Raw genomic sequence first — 20,930 nt, 5'->3', positions numbered from 1 at the left:
TGAGAATGGGCTGCGCATGACAGAGCATTCGTAAGAAAGAAATTGAAAAAGAGTGCAGAGAGGTACTCAGGTGGCAGATCACATAGGGCTTCCTAGGTGAAGCAATTTACCAGAAGGGATTTACATTTTACTTAAAATCTGTAGGAAGCTGTTGAAATGTGATTTATTTCCATTGTTAAAAAGACTACCATGGCTTTTGTGTGGATGGAGGCAAGACTGACAGCACGGAGACCAGGTGGAAAGCTATTACAAAGTTAAGAGAGATGCTGCTAACAGTTGACAGTAGTGGCGACTGAGAGAAATGGACAGGTCCAGGCTGTATTTTGAAGTTAGAGCAAAACATGTTGAATAAGTGTGTGTGTGTGTGTGTGTGTGTAAAATTGACTGACCTGACCATTTAGAATGTTGGTAGAGAAAAAGGTAGAGAAAGAAAAGTGGAAAGGAATTCATGTTTATTGGTCACCTGCTATGTCTAGGCACTTTATATCAATTACTTCATTTAATGCTCACAACAATTGCAGAGGTAGATATTATAACCCCTCCCTTTTTTTTTCTGAGATAAAATTAAGGGAGAAATATGTTAGGTAAATTGTCCAAGGCCCCATGACTAGCAGAGAACAGTTTCAAATCCAGGTCCATCTGACGCAAAACCTGTGTCCTTTTTTGACCTAGTATCTCTCTGGGGCTGTGAAAAGGCATCAGTAAAGACACAAGGTAAGTAAAGGTATGCACAGGAAACATCAGTTTCTCAGTGTGACTGGAGAATGTTCACAGGGGAATAGTAAGAAACTGAACTGGTTACAGCCTTTAACAACTCTCTCTTCTCCCACAATTTCGCCATGATGTCCTGTAAAACTCTCGGCTTAAAGCATCTCTCCAGCTCCACCTCCCCAGCCATCCACACTTACTGACTTCCACTGCCAAAACTCCATTTGTGAGCATCTTCTGTCCATCCTATGGATGTGATTTTCTAGAAGAGCCCAGGTTTTCTGAGTGCTGCACAGGAGATAAGAAATTTGATTCTCCTCTGCTCCACTCATGGGGAGCCCCTTTGCTCCTATTCCCATCTCTCTGGAACCTCACCAGCCCCAGAGAGAATAATGGGGTTCCCAGCCTCCTGTGATTCTCAACAGGTATGGCTGCCCCGGCCTGCCAGTCCTCAGCCCGTTCCTGAACCCCAGACACGGTTTACAGAGCAGCTGTGATCTCCTCAGCCAGCTGATAAGGTGACACTTGAGACTTTTCACTCTAGGTTTCCCAGCCTCATACAGGAATGTCCAAGCAGCACATGATGGTCTCACAGTGGCCAAGGATAAGTTCTAGAGCCTTCCCCTAGCACTGCACCCCGAGGCTTAGCAGCAGCCTCCACTGGAAAACCAGTGAAAAACAGCCTTCCAGGTTTTGGCCAATCCTGATGCTGTTTGGCCTACACATCTCCAAACCACCCTGGACAACCTGCTGAGTTAGCCTTCGGCCAAGCTACCTGACCCACAGGATGTGGCTTTTTCTAATCTCCACAGAGGGAACTAGATCAGGTAGAGGTCCTGGATTAAGAAGGATACTACTATGTAATAACAAAATGGATAAATCCACCAGGTAAATAATTTTATATGCACACAACATTATAACGTTACAACAAAGAGAGTAAAGACTGGCCAAAGTACAAGAAGAAAAAAACAGATGATAGTGTGTGATTTCCATATATCGCTATCACAAACGTATAGGGCAAGCAAATAAAAATAATTAGAAGTACAGATTTGAACAACAGGATCTTAGACATATTCTGTAGCACTTAATATGTGCCAGGCACTACTATAAACACTTTACATATTAATTAATTTAACCCTGAAAATAATTCTATGAAAGGGTACTATTATTATGCATATTTTACAGATGAAGAAACTGAACATAGAGAGGTTATGTCCAAGTTCACAGAGCTAATAAGTAGCAGAGCCAGGCTTGAAACCCAGGCAGTCTACCCCAGAACCTATGTTCTTAACCACTATGTTATACTCCCTCTCTAAATAATACAATTAACAAACTTATCTAAATTATATATAAAGAATCACATATCCAATAAGCAGAGAATACTGTTTTTCCAACACACTCAAAATATTTACAAAATAATAATTGACCAAACTGGCTCATTCACAAAAGCAGTCTTTACAATTTTTTAAATAGAAAAAAAGTATGTATTAAAGTTAAAAGCCTTAAATGTCTGTATTATGAATAAGATAGGTAAAAATAAACATATAAATTTCAAAGTTAAAAAGAAACAACAGAACAAAACTAAGGAAAGTGGAAGCTAAGAAACAATAAAAATAGGGCCACAAATTAATAAAGTAGAAAACAAAAAAATAGAGATGATCAAAAATCCAGAGGCCATTTTCTTGAAACAGACAAACTGATCATGAAGAAAGAGAGGGCACAAAGAAATAACACTGGAAATAAAAACTGAGTCATTGGTATGGATACACTAGAGTTAAACTTCCTTTACTGCCATCTTTATCTTGGTTGCATTTTCAATGGGAAAAATTTTAGTTTAATCATCAAACATGATGATAACTTTAGTGTATTCTGAAGAGGTTTTTTTTTTCTTTTAGATTAAAGGAGTTATTGTATATTCCTAGTTTTCTAAGAGTTGTTTGTTTCCTTATTTGATAATGAATAGATATATAATTATATTGAATGCATCTACAGAGATGATATTATTTTTCTCCTTTTACTAATATGACAAATTACTATTTATTTTCTAGTGTTCAACTAATCTTCTTAGCCTTGGGATTAAAACAACCTGGTCATTACATATGTCCCTCTTTATATATTGCTGGATGGACTTGTTAATATTAATTTTTGCATCTAGATTTATGAGGGAAGTTGACCTATAATTTATTTATTTATTTTTTTTTTTTGCGGTATGCAGGCCTCTCACTGTTGTGGCCTCTCCCATTGCCGAGCACAGGCTCCGGACACGCAGGCTCAGTGGCCATGGCTCACGGGCCCAGCCGCTCTGCGGCATGTGGGATCTTCCCGGACCGGGGCACGAACCCACGTCCCCTGCATCGGCAGGCGGACTCTCAACCACTGCGCCACCAGGGAAGCCCTGACCTATAATTTTTCTTTCTTGTATTAGCCTTATCAAATATTGGTACCAGGGTTATGCCAGCCTCAAGGAAAGTGTTCCCTTTTTTTTTTTCATGAAGTGGTTTCATAGAATTTGATTATTTTCCCTTGAATACCTGATAAAGCTCTCCTGAGCAATCACCTGGGCCTAGAGTTTTCCTTGTAGGCAGATATTTTACTATAAATAAAACTTTTTTAATGGGAGAAAATTGGATACAGGAAAAGAATACAGAAGGAAAAGTATGAAGGTATGAGAAGTGACCTTTCAGCAACATGGCAGACTGAGTTGACAAGGAAGACACTCGCCCTACAAAACAGAAATGCTGGATAAAACATAAAGTTTCCTTTGTAATACAAAGCCAAGCTCAAGTAATAAAAATAAAGGGAAATCTCCCAAGTACCTAAAATAAAAAAGGAACTCAAACCAGAAGTAAGCTTCAGTTGTCACCATGTCAGCAAAAGAGGGTGTCAGATCCTGATACAGGGCTTGGCTGCTAAGATTTTAATGCCCACTGAGTACAGTTTGCAGAGTACCCTATTTAAAGCCAAGTTCTATCAATGAAACAGCGATCAGGAAAAATTCCTCACACTAACCTAGAAAATTGGCAAGAAAGTTTACTATCTATTCAGGTATATAATTGGGGAATAAATCTCCTCAGGCTAAATTGAAACCCTAAGCAAGAAACATATAAGGGTTTAGTAGGAATTGTACTAACTGCATAGTGCAGGAACCCAAAGCCAAAGAAAAGCTGCCCACAAGCTAATTTTAGGACCTCAACAAAATCAAATGCAAAACCACTCTGTAGAAACACTAGTAAGTACACAATCCAGGGTACGCTAGACTCCCTGCTGAGGATGCACTCACAGTCAACAATCAGCAACCACACAAGGAAACAAACCACAATGAGGGAGAGTCAGCAGACCAAACAGTTGGAAGAATCTGCACCACTCTAAGAGGTAGAAATAATACAACAATATTAAAGAGACTGTAATATCGAAGAGCATACAAAACAAAATAGGCAGATTTGAAAAAGAACCAAATGAAACTTCTGGAAAAAAAAAAAAAACTATGGTTATTGAAGTTGAAAACTCAATGCATGACTCAAAGAGTAGATTAGGAGCTTCCCTGGTGGCGCAGTGGTTGAGAGTCCGCCTGCCAATGCAGAGGACACGGGTTCATGCCCTGGGCCAGGAAGATCCCACATGCCGCGGAGCAGCTGGGCCCGTGAGCCATGGCCACTGAGCCTGCGCGTCCGGAGCCTGTGCTCCACAACGGGAGAGGCCACAACAGTGAGAGGCCCGTGTATGCAAAAAAAAAAAAAAAAAAAAAAGAGTAGATTAGAAAGAGTTGAAGAGAACTTACCAAAGATTTGAGAAAATCATACAGAATGTAGCGACGAGAGAAAAAAAAAGGAAACTATGAAAGAAAGAAAGATAAAGAGGCTTGGAGAATCAAATGAGAAGATCCAAAATGTACTTAATAAGATTTTTTTGAAGGGGATATTACAGAATAAAGAGAGAAATATTTGAAAGATAAGAACTGTCCAGAAATGAATACAAACTAAAGTCCTCAGGTTGGGGTGGCAAACCAGGTTCCAAGCAGGAAAAATAATATCAAATCCAAGCTTAGACAATAAAGAACTGCAGAAACACAAAGGCAAAAGAGATCAATCTTAAAATAACCAGAAAGAAAAGACAGCTTCCCTAAAAAGGAATGACAAACCGAGAGAAGACTTCTCATCAACAAGTCAGAAAACAATAAAATATCTTCAATGGGCTAAGTTAGGTACAGAATTCTACCTACCTACTAATCAAAAATTAAGTTGCTATAGACTCTCAAAAAAAATAAAAAAGACCAAAAGGATTTCCTATTATTGGAGGAGGTCACTGAGAGGACGAGACCTTGAGCTGGAGACTCCTCACCCCCTTCTCTCCTTAGAATGTATGTTTGTTCAGACCACTGTTACCACATTAGGAGCTACTTCAGGGGCAAAGCCTTGAGAGACTAATGTGTTTTTGAGATCATTCTGTACTGTATACATGACTGAACCCCGTTAAGGCCTCCACATAAACTCCAGTTGGTGGATGTAGAAATCAACTCATCTTGTAGCTACCCAAGACAAGTCTCGTATGTAAGTTCCTTTTCTTATTAAAACTGCCACTTATGAATCTAGAGTGGTCTTCCTCTTTCTTTGGTCTCTCCTTGCCCTCTGTATATACCGGGGGGTTCAAATTTCTCCTGGGAACTCCTGAGGTTGTGAACCAACACCTACTTATATACAATTCCTGAAGAAAACTACTAAAGAGTGTAAATAATTTAAGAAAGAATGGAAAAAAATACCTTGATATCTGTTATAAGGTAGAAGGGGGAAAAAAACAAGTGAAGTTATCAAAGGAACAAATTAAGTCCATATAAGGTACAGTTGATAGGTTGCATATTGAATGACACTTTTCCAATACTCCAGAAAAATTCCTTGGAAGAGGTGAAATTCTGAAAAAATCTTTTAATTACAGAAGAGAAAATGTGTGGCACACAGAGAGACACTCCAACATCGGGTGTGGCTTAGGAGAAAACTTCAAGGCACAAGCGGGATCACCTGACCCAAGGGCTAGTGAACAAGTTCACCTAAGAAAAACACGGAAGACCCTCTGGGAGATATGAAACAATAGAAATGAGGTTTTCTGTGCGCTCCAGCAAAGGACTCTGAAGTGGAAATAATGAACTAAACAAAAAGCAAAACAGGTTTCACTTTGAATCTAAAAAATTAATATTCCAAGTAGTACAGTATCTCTTTAGAATTTTGTTCTCTACTGCTTAATGAAACTATGTATTTTCTGGACCTTCTACTTGGTAAAAAAGAAAAAGAAAGAAAAGAAAGAGAAATATTAAATATTCATCTCATGTATTTATCTCTTCCCCATCAACCATCAGTCTCATTTAACCAGCCTCTCCCAGTCTGATCTAGGCCAGAACAGCTACTGAGTTGCCCTGAAGCATTTTCGATGACAAACAGTGAATTCCAGCCTGGGAACTTCCAGGAATTCCTCCCACCTAAGAATAAAACAATGCTTAAAGGGAACCTCTCAGAGATTTAGTGCTAATGGAAAAATTGCTCCAATTTGTGTGTTTGAAGTTTCCTAGAAAAGAAATCCATAGGTATACAAACCCAAAATATTTTGGAACACACACATAATTCCCAGAATCCCTAGCTTCTGTATAATTTCCCCCATTTCAAAATAAATGTCTCAACATCTCCAAAAGAAAAAAAATCAAATAAAGCTTTATTAAATGTTTTAAGAGCGAAAAAAAAAAAAGTTTTAAGAGTAAATGCTCTAAAGTATTAAGTGATTTAAGACTAAAATTCACCATTTTTTTTAAGTCAAATTATTTCAAGGACTTAAATAGCATCCTAAACATATTAATACCTCTCTCTGTAACTCCCACTGGGAACCCTGTTCCTATCCAAAGAGAGCTCAGAGCTTAGAGCCCATGATACTCCCTGATGCAAACATTTTTATTAGAAACTTACAGAATGAACTGAGTCTATAGCAAAAGAGTTAAGAGTTTTGTTTTATTCAGTGTTAATCACTGGATGGTCTTAATATGGGTTGAATTGTGTCCTCCTTAAAATTCATACATTAAAGTCCTATCTCCCAGCACCCTGGAATGTGACCTTTTTTTTTTTTTTTAGGATGTTTCAGATATAGTTAGTTAAGATGAGGTTAAGATACTGGAGTTGGGTGAGCTAATAATTCAGTATGACTGGTGTCCTTATCAAAAAGGGAAAACTGACACAGCACACAGGGAGACCACCCTGTGAACATGAAGACAGAGATCTGTGCATCTACAAGCCAAGGAACACCAATGAACACGAGCAAAGCACCAGAAGCTAGGAGAGAGGCATGAAACAGATTCTCCCCTACAGCCCTCAGAAGGAAACAACCCTGCCAACTTCTTGATTTCAGCTTTCTAGCCTCCAGAACTGTGAGACAATAAATTTCTGTTGTTTAAGCTACCCAGTTTGTGGGACTTTGTTATGGCAGCCCTCACAAACTAACACGGTGTTCCCTTTGCCATGCCTTCCTGGGCACATCTTCTCAATTTCACACATTTCTCAAAACAGAAGAAGGTGGCAAAAAATAACCTGTAGAAAGCTATTCTTTTTCAGGAAATTTTGTACATAATGTGAGAGTTCATATAAGCCTCAGTTGCCTCCTATATAAAATAAATTTAACATCGACCAGTTAGGTTTTTTGTGAGCCACACAATGTATCTAGTTCTGTGTCGGTCCATAGTAATGACTCAAAAAAATTAAATGGTAGCTGTTATTATTAGAAATAAAAATGATGCTACGAAGCCTGTGTCACTAAGATGTGTGAGCTGAAGTGTTCCCTCAGGAGTCCCTTCCAGCCATGCTGTCTGCAACAGATGACTTCATCAGGCTCCAACTCTCCCAGGGCCTGAACTGGTATCTTAAATGTATAGCCAAGTCTCAGACTTCGCAAACAGCATATCCTGCCCCGCTTTACATCACCATCATCTGCGATCACTGCCGCAAATGCAAATCATTCCTCTTCCCTTTTCCTATCATCCTGTTTCCTCTCTCCTGACCCATTCATTCACGTCCTATTTCCTCACAAATCCTGTGGCCTTCCAGACTATCTTCTCACAGGAACTCCGCATCTAATCCCCACTTTAGCTGAAACAAGGTTCTCCATAGATGACCACCTCTCCTACAGCCCTCCCCAGTGGAGTCTGCTCCTTCTTCAACATGCCATTTTGAGATGTGTGCCACCTGACACCCTCTAACCTTCTTCATCATTGTCATCTCCCATCTGAAGACATCTCAATGAATCCTTATTAAATAAAAATTTGATGCCTGACTCACTGGCTTCCTCAGCATTTTAAGCTCTGTTATTATCCAGGTTACTTTAACACACATGTTCAACGCCGCAGACTCAAGTTCCTTGATTTCAATCCCACAATCTTCATTTCTACTCAAGCTGAATTCTATGATCAATCACTCTGGCCATTCTTACCAATTAATCCCAAATTCTTTGTTATATTGTCCTTCACATGCAAAATCTCAACTCTTGTCAGTCCAGCACAACCAGATTTGACTCTATGATCTGTCACTTCAGACTCTCTCTTATCAATATTCTTCTCAACCATATCTTATTTCTTTAGCCACAACTGCTCAACGAAATCCCAGTCCTAGGTCAAACAAGTGATTAAACTCAGCGATTATACCCAGGCTGCCAAGAGCTACTGGAGAAAATCACAAAGGTAGGCAGTATTCAAGCATCACAAATTCATCTTCTGAACCACAACTCATCCTGGAAAACTGTCTCTGTGTCCACAGGTAACTTCTACCTCCAAAACTCCACCATTTTTCTACAATCCCTTACTTACCGTTCTGCCACTTCCCTCCTCTCAACAAATGATCCTCCTTTCTGTTTAAAAAAAAAGAGTCCATCAGACAGGAAGTCACCCAACATCCTGCATCCTCACCTACCACCTTGTCCATGACTATACCTATCAATGGTCTGCTTCTCTCCTATTACACTCAACCAAAGGTCTTCTCGTGCCAACAGCCAATCCTTCTACTTTGCATTCTGTCTCCTCTTACTTCCTCAAAGTCCTGGTTTTACAAAGTATCTGTTCTCCCTTTGGCATATTTTATCTCTTCTATTCTACTGACTTTTCTAGCAGTATTTAAATATTTATCCTCTCTCCCACCTTAAAAAATGTCCTTTCTCAACTCTAAATCCCAATAACTAATGATTATTGAGAATTTACTGTGTGAAAGGGATTGTGCTAAGTTTTGGACATCCAGTATTTCACTCCTCACATCAACCTTATAGAGTAGTAATACTATCCCCAATTACTGAAAGTGAAGCACAAAGAAGTTACAGTCACACAACAAGTAATTGGTGGAGCCAGTCTTCCAACCCAGGCATCAGACTCCAGAGTCTATGCTTTAAACCACAATGTTATGTTTCATGACAGAACCACACTGCATTCATTAGCTCCATTTTCTTACCTGTCATTTCAGCCTCCTGATTCCACAACTCCAATGAAACTGTCTATTTTATTTTAATCTTTTGGTTAAAAGCCTTTATTTTCAGTAACTTTATAAATGGATAGAGTTGACAACTTCTCCTGCTTTAAACTAACAACTTTTTAGATTTCCAAACCCTGCTCCTTCCTGTTTCTCTTCCTATTTACCTGGACTCTCCTTTGCAGAATCTTTTATGAATGTCCCTTCTATTAAATGCTTGCGTTCACCATAGTTCTTGCCTGTCTTCCTTCTTTTCTCAGCCTACATGCTCTCTTTAGATGATCTCATTCATTCCGATGGCTTCAGCTATCACCTATATAAGTTTCAAGTGGAGAGGACAGTTACCTGGCACTATTCACACTAACAGTGACAGCTGGAAATGCTGAGGGGTAGAACCTGGAGACTGAGAGGCCAGCCAAACAGATTCACACAGGGAGACATTTACTTCCATAAATTTACCATCAACCAAGATCTGGCTCTCAGACTTGCAAACTCAGAAACTTTAACTTGACACTGTCAGAATACTTTAAACAACAGAGGCAGATGTATAAAACTGGTATGCCAAAATATGACTTACCAACGAGGAATATAACTGTCTGTGAATCTGAGGTATATGCCAGTCTGACCAGAGCATTCTCTCACCATAAGTAAAGTTCATGAGGTTAAATTATTTGGAGGCTGTTTGGTGAGCATGGAACCAAAACAAGGAGAGTTAATAGTATGATCCAAATATGTAATGACATCATTACATATTTATAAAGATAAACAGTCTATCACCACAGTTGGAACATTGCTCATGATGGACTAGTTATTTAAGTGTAGAATGAACTAACACTCCAAACCGCAGATAGAACTTGGCAAAAATATATATATCTGATTTAAAAATGGGCAGAGCATCTGAAGAGACATCTTTTCAAAGACATGCAGATGGTCAACAGGTAAATGAAAAGTACTCAACATCACTAATCACCAGGGAAATGCAAATCAAACCCACAATGAAATATCACTTCACACCTGTCAGAATGTCTACTATCAAAAAGGCAAGAAATAAGAAGCGTTGGTGAGGATGTGGAGAAAGGGAACCTTTGTGCGCTGTTGGTGGGAATATAAATGGGTGCAGTCACTATGGAGAACAGTATGGAGGTTCCTCAAAAAATTAAAACTAGAGCTACCATATATATGATCCAGCAATCCCACTTCTGGGTATTTATCAAAAGAAAACAAAAACACCAACACAGAAAGATATATGAACCCCCATGTTCACTGCAGCATTATTTACAATAGCCAAGATATGGAAGCAACCTAAGTGTCTGTTAATGGATGAATGGAAAAAGAAAATGTGGCATGCATACACACATACACACACACACACACACACACACACACACACACACAGGAATATTATTCAGTCATAAAAAAATGGAAATCTTGCCATTTGCTACAACATGGATGGACCTTGAGAGTTTTATGCTAAGTGAAATAAATCACATAGAGAAAGACAAATACAGTATGTTCTCACTTATATGTGGAGTCTAAAAAATTTTTTTTAAAAAACTAATGGATACAGGGCTTCCCTGGTGGCACAGTGGTTAAGAATCTGTCTGCCAATGCAGGAGACATGGCTTTGAGCCCTGGTCCGGGAAGATCCCACATGCCGCAGAGCAACTAAGGCCATGTGCCACAACTACTGAGCCTGCTCTCTAGAGCCCGCAAGCCACAACTACTGAGCCCACGTGCCACAACTACTGAGCCCATGCTATTGAGCCCGCATGTCACAGCCACTGAGCCCGCCTGCCTACAGCATGTGCTCCGCAACAAGAGAAGCCACTGCAGTGAGAAGCCCACGCACAGCAACGAAGAGCAGCCCTCGCACACCACAACTAGAGAAAGCCCACGGGCAGCAATGAAGCCCCAACACAGCCAAAAATAAATAAAATAAATTAAAACAAACAAACAAAAAAACTAATAGATACAGAGAAAAGACTGATGGTTGTCGGGGCAAGGGGTGGGGCGGGCAAAATGAGAGAAGAGGGTCAAAAGGTACAAACTTCCAATTATAAAATAAGTAAGTCATGGGATTGTAATGTAGAGCATAGTGACTACAGTCAATACTGTATTGTATATTTGAACGAGGCTAAGAGATTAAATCTTAAAAGTTCTCATCACAGAAAAAACAGTTTCTAACATGTATGATCACAGATCTTGACTTATCGTGGTGACCATATCACAACACAGACAAATATTAAATCATTATGTTGTACACCTGAAACTAATATTATATGTCAATTATGCCACAATTTTTTTTAAAAGGAACTTGGTTGTACAATGTCTAAGTCTGTTTCTGTGACTCTTTTTTCATTGCTGACCTCTCATACTTTTGGTTGAGACTTTATTTTGGACAAGTTAATGTATAAGGAACTTATAACAAAGACTACCACCCTGAGAGTAACAGTGCATCTTAAAGCTAACTTTACATATCTTTTCTCTTTCATTGTATGCCAATTTCCTATTTTAATCTACAGAAGGGATTCATATTTCCCTTTTTTCCATGTTCTAAGGGCCAAGTCCAGTCTTTTGGACTTTATTAATAGCTCAGAAATCCATACCCTTCTTCCTATGCCCAAGTCCCCTCAATTTTCCTCCCTGAATTGCTATGATGGCCTCAGATTTCATCTCTCAGCTCTCAGGACTGCCTTACTCCAATCCATCCAAGACATAAAGATCTAAAATGAAAACCCAATCATGTCACTTTTCACTTACAATCCTTTCAGCCTCCCAAAAGCTTTCAGGATGAAATCCAAACTCCTTAATATTTTTGATTAAACTGCTTTTACTCGTGCACTTTCCCCAGGTAACACTTCTTCCAGAAAACCTTTGCTGACCATCACCCTCCTGAATTCGGGCAGGGACATGCTCTCAGCTCACACAATTCCCCATGCTGTTTTCCCCGCTATAAAATGTTTCACAGCATATAATACTGTTATTTCTCTTGCCTTTCTCCCCAAAGACTGTTAACTTCTTGTAAGCTATACCTCATTATCTTTGAATCAAAAGCACCTTGACAAACAGGGAGTTTATTCCCTATAAATAGAGATAAGCAGTCATAAACATCCTTGAGAATGGTTATTGTTTGCCTGATAAGAGACAAGCTATAAGCAAAACCAAATTCTGGTTTACTATCAATCAATTAAAAGGCTGTCCTCAACCTAATAAGGAAAAAAAAAAAAAAAACCTTCATCCTGTGGGAGCCATAGACGATTTTTCAAAATAGAAGCATCCCTCACAAACTTAACATATTTGATATACCAAAATTCGATTCCAAATGCTGGTAGCTGGCGTGATGGCTTCAAGTTTACTCCACAGAGCTGAAGCGCTGGCCATGCAGGCCCTGACGGCCCGCGGTCCCAGCGGAGTCTCCATGGTGCACTCTATGGCATCTGGAGGTGGCGTTCCTACTGATGATGAGCGGGCATCTGGGCTGGAGAGGGAGGTCATGCCGGCTTCACACAAGGGACTGGACCCGTACAATATGCTCGCCCCAAAGGCAACCTCAGGTACCAAGGAAGACCCTAATTTAGTCCCCTCCATCACCAATAAGCAGATAGTGGGCTGCATCCGTGAAGAAGACAACAGCGCTGTCATCTGGTTCTGGCTACACAAAGGCGAGGCCCGGTGGAACCCATTACAAGCTGGTGCCCCACCAGCTGGCCCACTGAGCCCCTGCACTAACTCACTCAAAATGTGATGTAAAGTTTCTTCTTTCCCATAAAAACTAGCCATTACATTGGCTCCTCCTCCCATTAAAAAAAAAAATTTGATTCCTACACTTGGAAGTTTTCATTGTGCAGAGCAAAACGTCTCCATATCCTCAGAAAACAACCAGTGACATGGGATCTACACTCTCAGGTTAAAATAGTCTATCATCCTAGGAAACAAAGTTATCATTATCATTGTCTAACCAAAATCTCTCACTCTTAAATTTTAGTTCATTTCTTTTAGTTAGATTTCTCTTTGACTTAAAAGACCAGTCCATTTCCTCATGAAAACCCTTTTCCTGTAGGATGTGCCAGAGGCAAAGGGAGACTAATAGCTTCTTGGCTCCTTTTTCTATATATACTGAAACTGAAAACATTCAACTTGAAGTTTAGTTCATATAAATTGGTATAGGTTTTCAAGGTCTGAATGTGCAATACTTGCCTAGTAAAAATCTTTCTATTCTATTGCTCAGAAAAATATTCTAAGAGAATCTTTTCATAAAAGAAGTCCTAGAGGTTTTTTTTTAACACTTTGTAGGTCCTGGAGAAACATACAAAGTCACTGAGGGCTCAGAAGTTTTATTATAATGAAACTTAAGCGCAGAGACATGTAATGCTGCTATTTCTCCCAGTGAATCAAGTCCTTGTCACTTTGAGTCTCTTTGCAGTCCCTTATCTTTCACTGTATTATGATCATTAAAACCATGGACTTCAGTAATAATCTACCAATGCACTGATTTTATAGATAAAGAAACAAGTCTGGCAAGGTTAAACGATTTGCTTAAATGACAAGAATAAGGAAGAGAACACAAATTTGTTCCAAATTGGACATTCTTTCTACTACATCGCATGGGCATTTTGTAAAATACTGGTTGAATCATTTATCAAAACTAGTTTCTATTTTGTTCTATTTTATATTTGTTCTATTAGCTTCATGAACAGAACAACCTTTCCAGTAGCTGGAAACAGCAATAAATTCCAAAGATTTCCAATTCCTCTACTCCCATTCTATTTTAAATTCTCTCCAAACAGGCTTTCACTCCCATCGTTTCTTGTTGAGACATCAATGATTTCCACGTTGCTAAATAGATTAGCCAATTCTCGGTCCTCTTCTTAACTAACCATTTAGTGCTTCTTCCTTGGAAAGCTTTCCTCTTTTGATTTCTAGTTATACTCTTCAATCTTCAGTTTCTCAGGCTACTTTGTTCTTTTATCATCATCTCTGACTGCTAAACATTGGAGTATTCCAAGGCTGAGCCCTTAGACCTTTATTAATTCTTCATTTAATCGGTCCTTTAGTGGTCCTACCTAGCCTCAGAGCCCTGATTACCATCCTATATGTGCCTCTGGATCCCAAATTTATGTATCTGACCCAGACCTGTCCCCTTGAATTCTAATCTTGTATATCTAACTGCCTTTGTAATATCTCCACTTGGGTAACAAAGGCATCTCAAACTTAAACATACCCCAAAATAACAGCCTCAGTCTCCCACTCTTTCTCAAACCTACTTCATGCTTGTTCTCCATCTCAGTAAATCGCTACACTATGCTTCTACTCACTCAAGACAAATCCTCAGGATCTCTCTTATCTTCTGTTATTTTTCTCTCACATCTAGTTCATCATTAAATCCTTTTGGTTGAATCTCCAAAATATACATAGAATCCAACTATTTCTCAAAACTTCCAACTACCAACTTTACCCAAGATATACCATCCTCTTCTGCACCTGGCTCTGATGACCAGGGAGACTGTGCCACTGCATCCCACAAGACACCTTCTATATAAGGCCACTCTTTCAAGACCAGGAGACACAGCTGATATACTTCATATATAGAAACAAACACAAAGAGTTAGGCAAAAGGAGAAGACAAAGGGATACCTTCCAAATAAAAGAATGAGATAAAAATCTCAGAAAAGAACTAAACAAAACAGAGATAGCAACTTACCAGATAAATAGTTTAAAGTAAGTAATAGTCATAAATAATTTTAACAAACTTGGAAGAAGAATGGATGAACTCAGTGAGCTTCAACAGAGCTTCAACAAAGGTTGAAGGTTAAAGAGAGAATCTTAAGGTTAAAGGTTAACCTTAAGGTGAAAGGTTAGAGAGAGAATCAAAGGTTAAAGAGAGAATCTTAAAAGAAGCAAGAGAAAAACACTTAGTTACATACAAGGGAACCCCCATAAGACCATCAGCTAATTTTCAGCAGAAACTGTATAGGCCAGAAGAAACTGGCACAATATATTAAAAGTGCTGAAAGAAAAAGCTTACAACCAAGAATACTCTACCTGGTAAGGTTATCACTCATAATTGAAGGAAATATAAAGAGTTTCCCATAAAAGAAAAAGCTAAAGGAGTTCATCACCACTAAACTGGCCTTACAAAAAAAAAGTATTAAAGGGACCTCTTTAAATGGAAAAGAAAAGCCCATAACCAAACCAAACCAAACCAAACAAATTATGAAACAGAAAATCTCACTGGTAAAGGCAAACATACCAAAGGTAGTGGTTCAACCACCTATAAAACTAGCATGAAGGTTAAAAGACAAAAATAGTAAAATCATTGATATCTAAAATAATCAGTTAAGCAATACACAAAATAAAAAGATGTAAATATGACATCAAGAGCATAAAACATTGAGGGTAGGGAAGTAAAAATGTAGTGCTTTTAGAATGTACTTGAACTTAAATGACCATCAACTTAAAATAGCCTCCTATATACGTAGGTTATATATGAACCTCATGGTAACGACAAACACAAAACCTATACCAAATACACAAAAAATAAAGAGAAAGAAATACAAACAGAGCACTAAAAACAAGTCATCAAATCACAAGGGAAGAGAACAAAAGAAAGGAACAGAGGACAACTACAAAAACAACCAGAAAACAATTAACAAAACTGCAACAATATTATTCTATGAATTATAATTATTCCTATGAATAATTATTCTAAATGTAAATGGACTAAATGCTCCAATCAAAAGACATAGGGCAGCTGAATGGATTTTAATAAAAAAAGACCTATATATACACTGCCTGCAAGAGACTCACTCACTTCAGGTCTAAAACACACATACTAAAAGTAAAGGAATGAAAAAAGACATTCCATGCAAAAAGAAACAAAAAGAATTGTTGGAGTAGCAATATGCATATCAGACAAAATAGGCTTTAAAACAAAGACTAACAGGAAACAAAGAAGAGTATTACATAATGACAAAGGGATCAATCCAATAAGAGGATTATAATACTTGTAGTATGCACCCAACACAGGCATACCTAAATACATAAATATTAACAGATATAAAGGGACAAATTGACAGTAATACAATAATATTAGGGGACTGAAACATACCACTTGCATCAATAAATAGATCATCCAGACAGAAAATCAATAAGAAAAAGTTGGCCTTAAATGACACATTAGACCAGATGGATATAATAGACTATTATAGAACATTCTATCCCAAAACAGCAAAATACACATTCTTTTTAAGTACACACAGAACATTCTCCAGAGGTTAGGGGTGGGACTGAAAGTTCCAATGCTCTAATCACAGGGATGAGTCTCCTGGCAATGAGCCCCCATTCTTCAGTGGGGTTCAAAAGTTACCTCATTAACATAACAGAAGATACCTTTATGGTTCTCATCACTTAGGAAATTTCAAGGGTTTTAAGAGCTCCTTGCCAGAAAAGGTGACAAAGCCCAAATATTTATTTCATATTACAAATCACAATATCACATATGTTCACAGAGAAAAATGCACACAAATGTTTATATTAATAGAAGCATTATTCATACTAGCCAGAAAGTGGAAACAACCCAAATATACATCATAGATTAAAAGATAAACAAAATGTGGTATATCTATAAAATGGAATATTATTTGGCCATAAAAATTACTAAAGTACTGATTTATGCTACAACATGGATGAACCTTAAAAACATTATGCTAAAGTTAAAGAAGCCAGTCAAAAAAGACCACATATTATACGATTCATATGATTCCATTCATATGAAAGTCCAGAAGAGGAAAATCCACAGAGACAAGAAGTAAATTAGTAGTTGCTTAAGGCTGGGAGGAGGATGATATGTGGCAGCGGAGGGGAGGGGTAGAGGACTGATAACTAAAAGGCACAGGGCTTTCTCTGTGCAGTGAGGAAAATGTTCCAAACTTGACTGAGGTGATGGTTGCATGTATATATCTCTGAATATACTATAAACCACAGAACTGTACATTTTAAATGAATGATTGTATGGTAAGGGAATTATATCTCAATAACGCTGTTAAAAATTAATGCATTAAATGTGATTCTAGAAGTGAAAAACCCATCTTAAGCGGAGGTAGCATCAAAAAGTTGACTTGGCTTGCCATGACCCTGGTCCTCTCTGGTACTTCCTCCTACCATGGGTTATGTTGTTGCCCCTCTAACAATAGCTTCCTACATACACATTTTCTGAATGATTTTATCACCTCCTTGTCAACTTGTTAGACTTATTGCTCTTGTATGTCTGTATTTTCCATGTATTTTCATTTTTACCCCCACCTGAAAACACACACCTTGCTCCAAACCATAACGCAGAGGTCCAAACAATCATCTGTAAAGGCTTGAAGGTCTTTGTCAAATGCCTGAGACTACAGCCCAGATCTTACCCATTATTGCATCTAGCTAAATGCAAAAGCAGATGTCAAAGGATTTTGAAAAGCTGTAAGTAGTCGAGGTGATTCATATAATTATATTAAATTACACACATCTTTTCTTTGCCTGTCAGTTGTGTCAGGGACTGTGAAAAACCACCACATGTAAAACAGTCGTAAAACGTTACAGTTGGACATGACCTTAGCGATGTTCAGATTCAATCCTGCCATTTTATAGTTGAGATAACAGATACAAAAAGGTAGATAGACTTCTCTAATGTCACTCAGTAAGCCAGCAAAACTCCATTCAAGACCCTTTCTGTCCACTGGTGAGCACAAGCTGATAACCAACCAGAAGTACAAGGGAATCAGAAACTCGTGATGACTGTACACACACACAAACAGAAAATGTCACACAAAGATAATATTACAATCCACTACAGTGAGTCAGTAGACTTAATTAAAGGTTATTAGTATGTTTTATTTCCCTCTTTATCTTCAAAAACACTTTTGGTCTTAGCCTCTCTACTTTGAATCACAATGGAACTGGAATTAATCATTTTTGCTGAATTATACATACAATTAATTTTATGGAACCAATTTAAGATAATCATTTTCTCATATTATTTAACTCAAAATAGCTATAATTTCTTAGCCATTTGTTATTAGCATACCACCTTTCCCTACTTTGAATCATGATTGCCAAAGTATAGGAAAGTCAACTACAACAAACTTCCCCATTTGGTAACAACTGGAAGGCGGCACACTACAATACAACTTATTACAATAACTTTTCAGATCGTATCAAAATATCATGGTGATCTAGTTTCCATTTATGACTAGAGGCAATTTTTGTGTTCTGCTTACAGCAACATAATTTCATAACAGTTTTTTGGAGGAAAGCAAATTGTGGTGTTAGAGAAAAGATTTTTTACTTTTTTTTAGCCTATTTCAGATTCATCCCTATAGAAGAAACATATTTAGCCTATTCCAAAATAGCAAAAGTCTTGGACCACATCACAATTGGCATCTTGACATTTAATAAATTAAAACATTATAACACATGAGGTATCTCACGGAGGCAGCTAACACAGTAAATGATCGTTCAATTCTTCATTCAAATATAAAGAACATATCACGTTTGATCAACGTAGAAATTACTAAGGTATATGTATATCCCAGAAGAGTAGGATAGGTTATGGTTTTCATCACTTAAAGAACAACAACAAAAATCCCAGAGTTCTATTTCCCTCTAAACTCCTCCTCCTGACAATTTTTTTAATAGCTGAAACCTGCCACATTTAATACCCAGCAATGATTTGAACTCATATATGCTTGTCAAATGCACGAGGAAAGAATCTGAGATTCTCAGTATCAAACTCTCACTGTGAAGAGGTTGTGTCAAGGTCTTCCAGTGAAGAGACAGATTTCAATAGAAATGTGGGAGAACAGTGGGGGAGGACTTTTAAGAAACCACTGCTTTATTTCTTCAACTGGGCAGCCACTTGTGCTAATGAAACTCAGGTGGATGCTATAGACAGCCAACCCCAGGGCTCCCCCGTCAGTGCTACCCTCAGCAATGACAATGAAGGCTCCTATGAGCCTCACAGAAAGGTGCCACTTTAAAGAGAAACAAAAAAGTAAAGAGGATCAAATTCCAGTGGAGCAGCTGAAACCCATGGATTTAGGGCAAAAAATAAAGTGACTGTGCTTCAACTACCTTTAAAGAGCACCGCCATACCAAATTTCAAGCACTTCTACTGGATGAGACATGGACATAACATTTATTACCATCTGTGAACCTAACTAAGGATGATCTGGTGCAAAGAATTTGAATAGATTCAATTAAGAAATGAATGGCTTCTTCTTATTTTCATCTCTTCAGTTCATTAGTAATCATTGCTTAACAAGCTTCCTTGTGTCTCACACTACAGGTTTTTCTCCCCCCTACTTGAGAGTTATCTTGAGTACGCTCTCAAGCTGATGTTAGCTCTTAAAGTATTGCTGCTGAATACCCATGTCCCAATCTGCCTTAATTAAACACTTTAGTTCTAAAATTTTTAAGTTAATTAACTGCTTTTGATGTCGTTGCTCTGGTTCTGATTTTCATAATTCCACATTTCCAGGTTTGGGTACCACCGTACAATCACCCTAAACAAGCCACCTCCATGGCTGAGACTTTAGGTATCAGAAAGCAAACCCAGATACAGGCGAGCAGTTCTTTGTTACAACTGTATTCAGCTACACATTTTTAAAAAATTGTTCTGAAACTCACACAAAATTTCACAGCATAAGAAACAATGTAATCATAAGGAATAACAAAGAATAAATATTTCCCTTACCTGGATCATGGAAAGGCACCAAAGCAAAGTTGAAAAGAGGTCTCTTAGGTCTTTTCAAAGACGTCTCCAAAATTTTGGAAGCCCCCTCGATAACCTGAACTAAATCATCATACATGGAACCCGTCACATCAAACACAAAAGCCAACGTGGAGGCCCCCTCGGGAATTTCCTCAGCCCTGATCTCTGACTGGGGTCTTGCTTCCTGAGCCTGGGAAGTATAAAGAAGAGTGAACAGGAATACTGTGCGGACAATGTCCCAGGAAATCATTTTGTCTTTATTTCCTTTTTTTTTTTTTTCCTGAGCGCCTAAGCACTGTGCTGAGTCCTCCTCAACAACAGGCAGCCGGTTTCTTCTCGGGGCAATTCATTCGACTCCCGAAACCTCTTTGAACTCGCAAAAAACTGGGCGCTGAGAATCAGATGGGGACAAGCACCAAACCCGAAACCCTGCAGGGGCCGGGCGGGCAGAGATGCGGCAGCTTTTGTCCAGACGCAGCCTCCTCCGGGACAGCCGAGTGCCCGCGGCCCGGGCGGCGTGTGGCTGAGTGCGGGCGGCGCGCCCGGCCCATGCCCCGGGGGCCGTTCCGAGCCAGCGGCGCCGCACAGAGTCCGCTGCCCTTGCCGCCGCCGCCGTCGCCGCCGTTGCCGCCGCCGCGCCGCTCTCCGCCGGGCCAGCCGTCGCGGATCCCAATTTTCCACTGCGCGCCTCCAGCCCGGGAGCTGGGAGGGGAAGGGAAGCCGGGCTCGGCCTCGCCTCCTGATTGGCCGGTGGACGCCCCCCCCTCCTTTGCTCTTGGGCGCCCCCACCTCCCGGAGGACGACTTCTCTCCACTGATTCTCGGGTCAATTCAGTACCTGGGAAGCGCTCCCAGTATCCCCTCCGCACCCGCCCTCGTTGTTTCTCACTTCCCAAACCCCAAGGTAAACAATGGCTTTCAAGAATGTGTGGCAAGAACCCGAACCGAGGGACACCACGCTAACCAGCACTAAGGGAATTGTATTTTTCTACG

General features: G+C 39.2%; 1 protein-coding gene and 1 pseudogene across 1 annotated transcript in view; one reads left to right on the top strand and one right to left on the bottom strand.

Annotated features, from left to right (window-relative positions):
- HMCN1 (hemicentin 1) overlaps positions 1–20,188 on the bottom strand; it is a 521,707-nt gene extending 501,519 nt beyond the window's left edge. Inside the window, exon 1 of the mRNA XM_032606174.1 lies at positions 19,921–20,188. Within this exon, the coding sequence (XP_032462065.1) occupies positions 19,921–20,188 (268 nt within the window). The remainder of the gene's footprint in view (positions 1–19,920) is intronic.
- LOC116740539 lies at positions 12,526–12,901 on the top strand (annotated as a pseudogene).
- Positions 20,189–20,930: the final 742 nt, after the last annotated feature.

The sequence above is a fragment of the Phocoena sinus genome, chromosome 1, assembly GCF_008692025.1.
Source record: "Phocoena sinus isolate mPhoSin1 chromosome 1, mPhoSin1.pri, whole genome shotgun sequence".
Lineage (NCBI taxonomy): Eukaryota > Metazoa > Chordata > Mammalia > Artiodactyla > Phocoenidae > Phocoena > Phocoena sinus.
The sequence above is the reverse complement of the archived record's forward strand: the minus strand, read 5'-3'. Positions and strand labels throughout refer to the sequence as shown.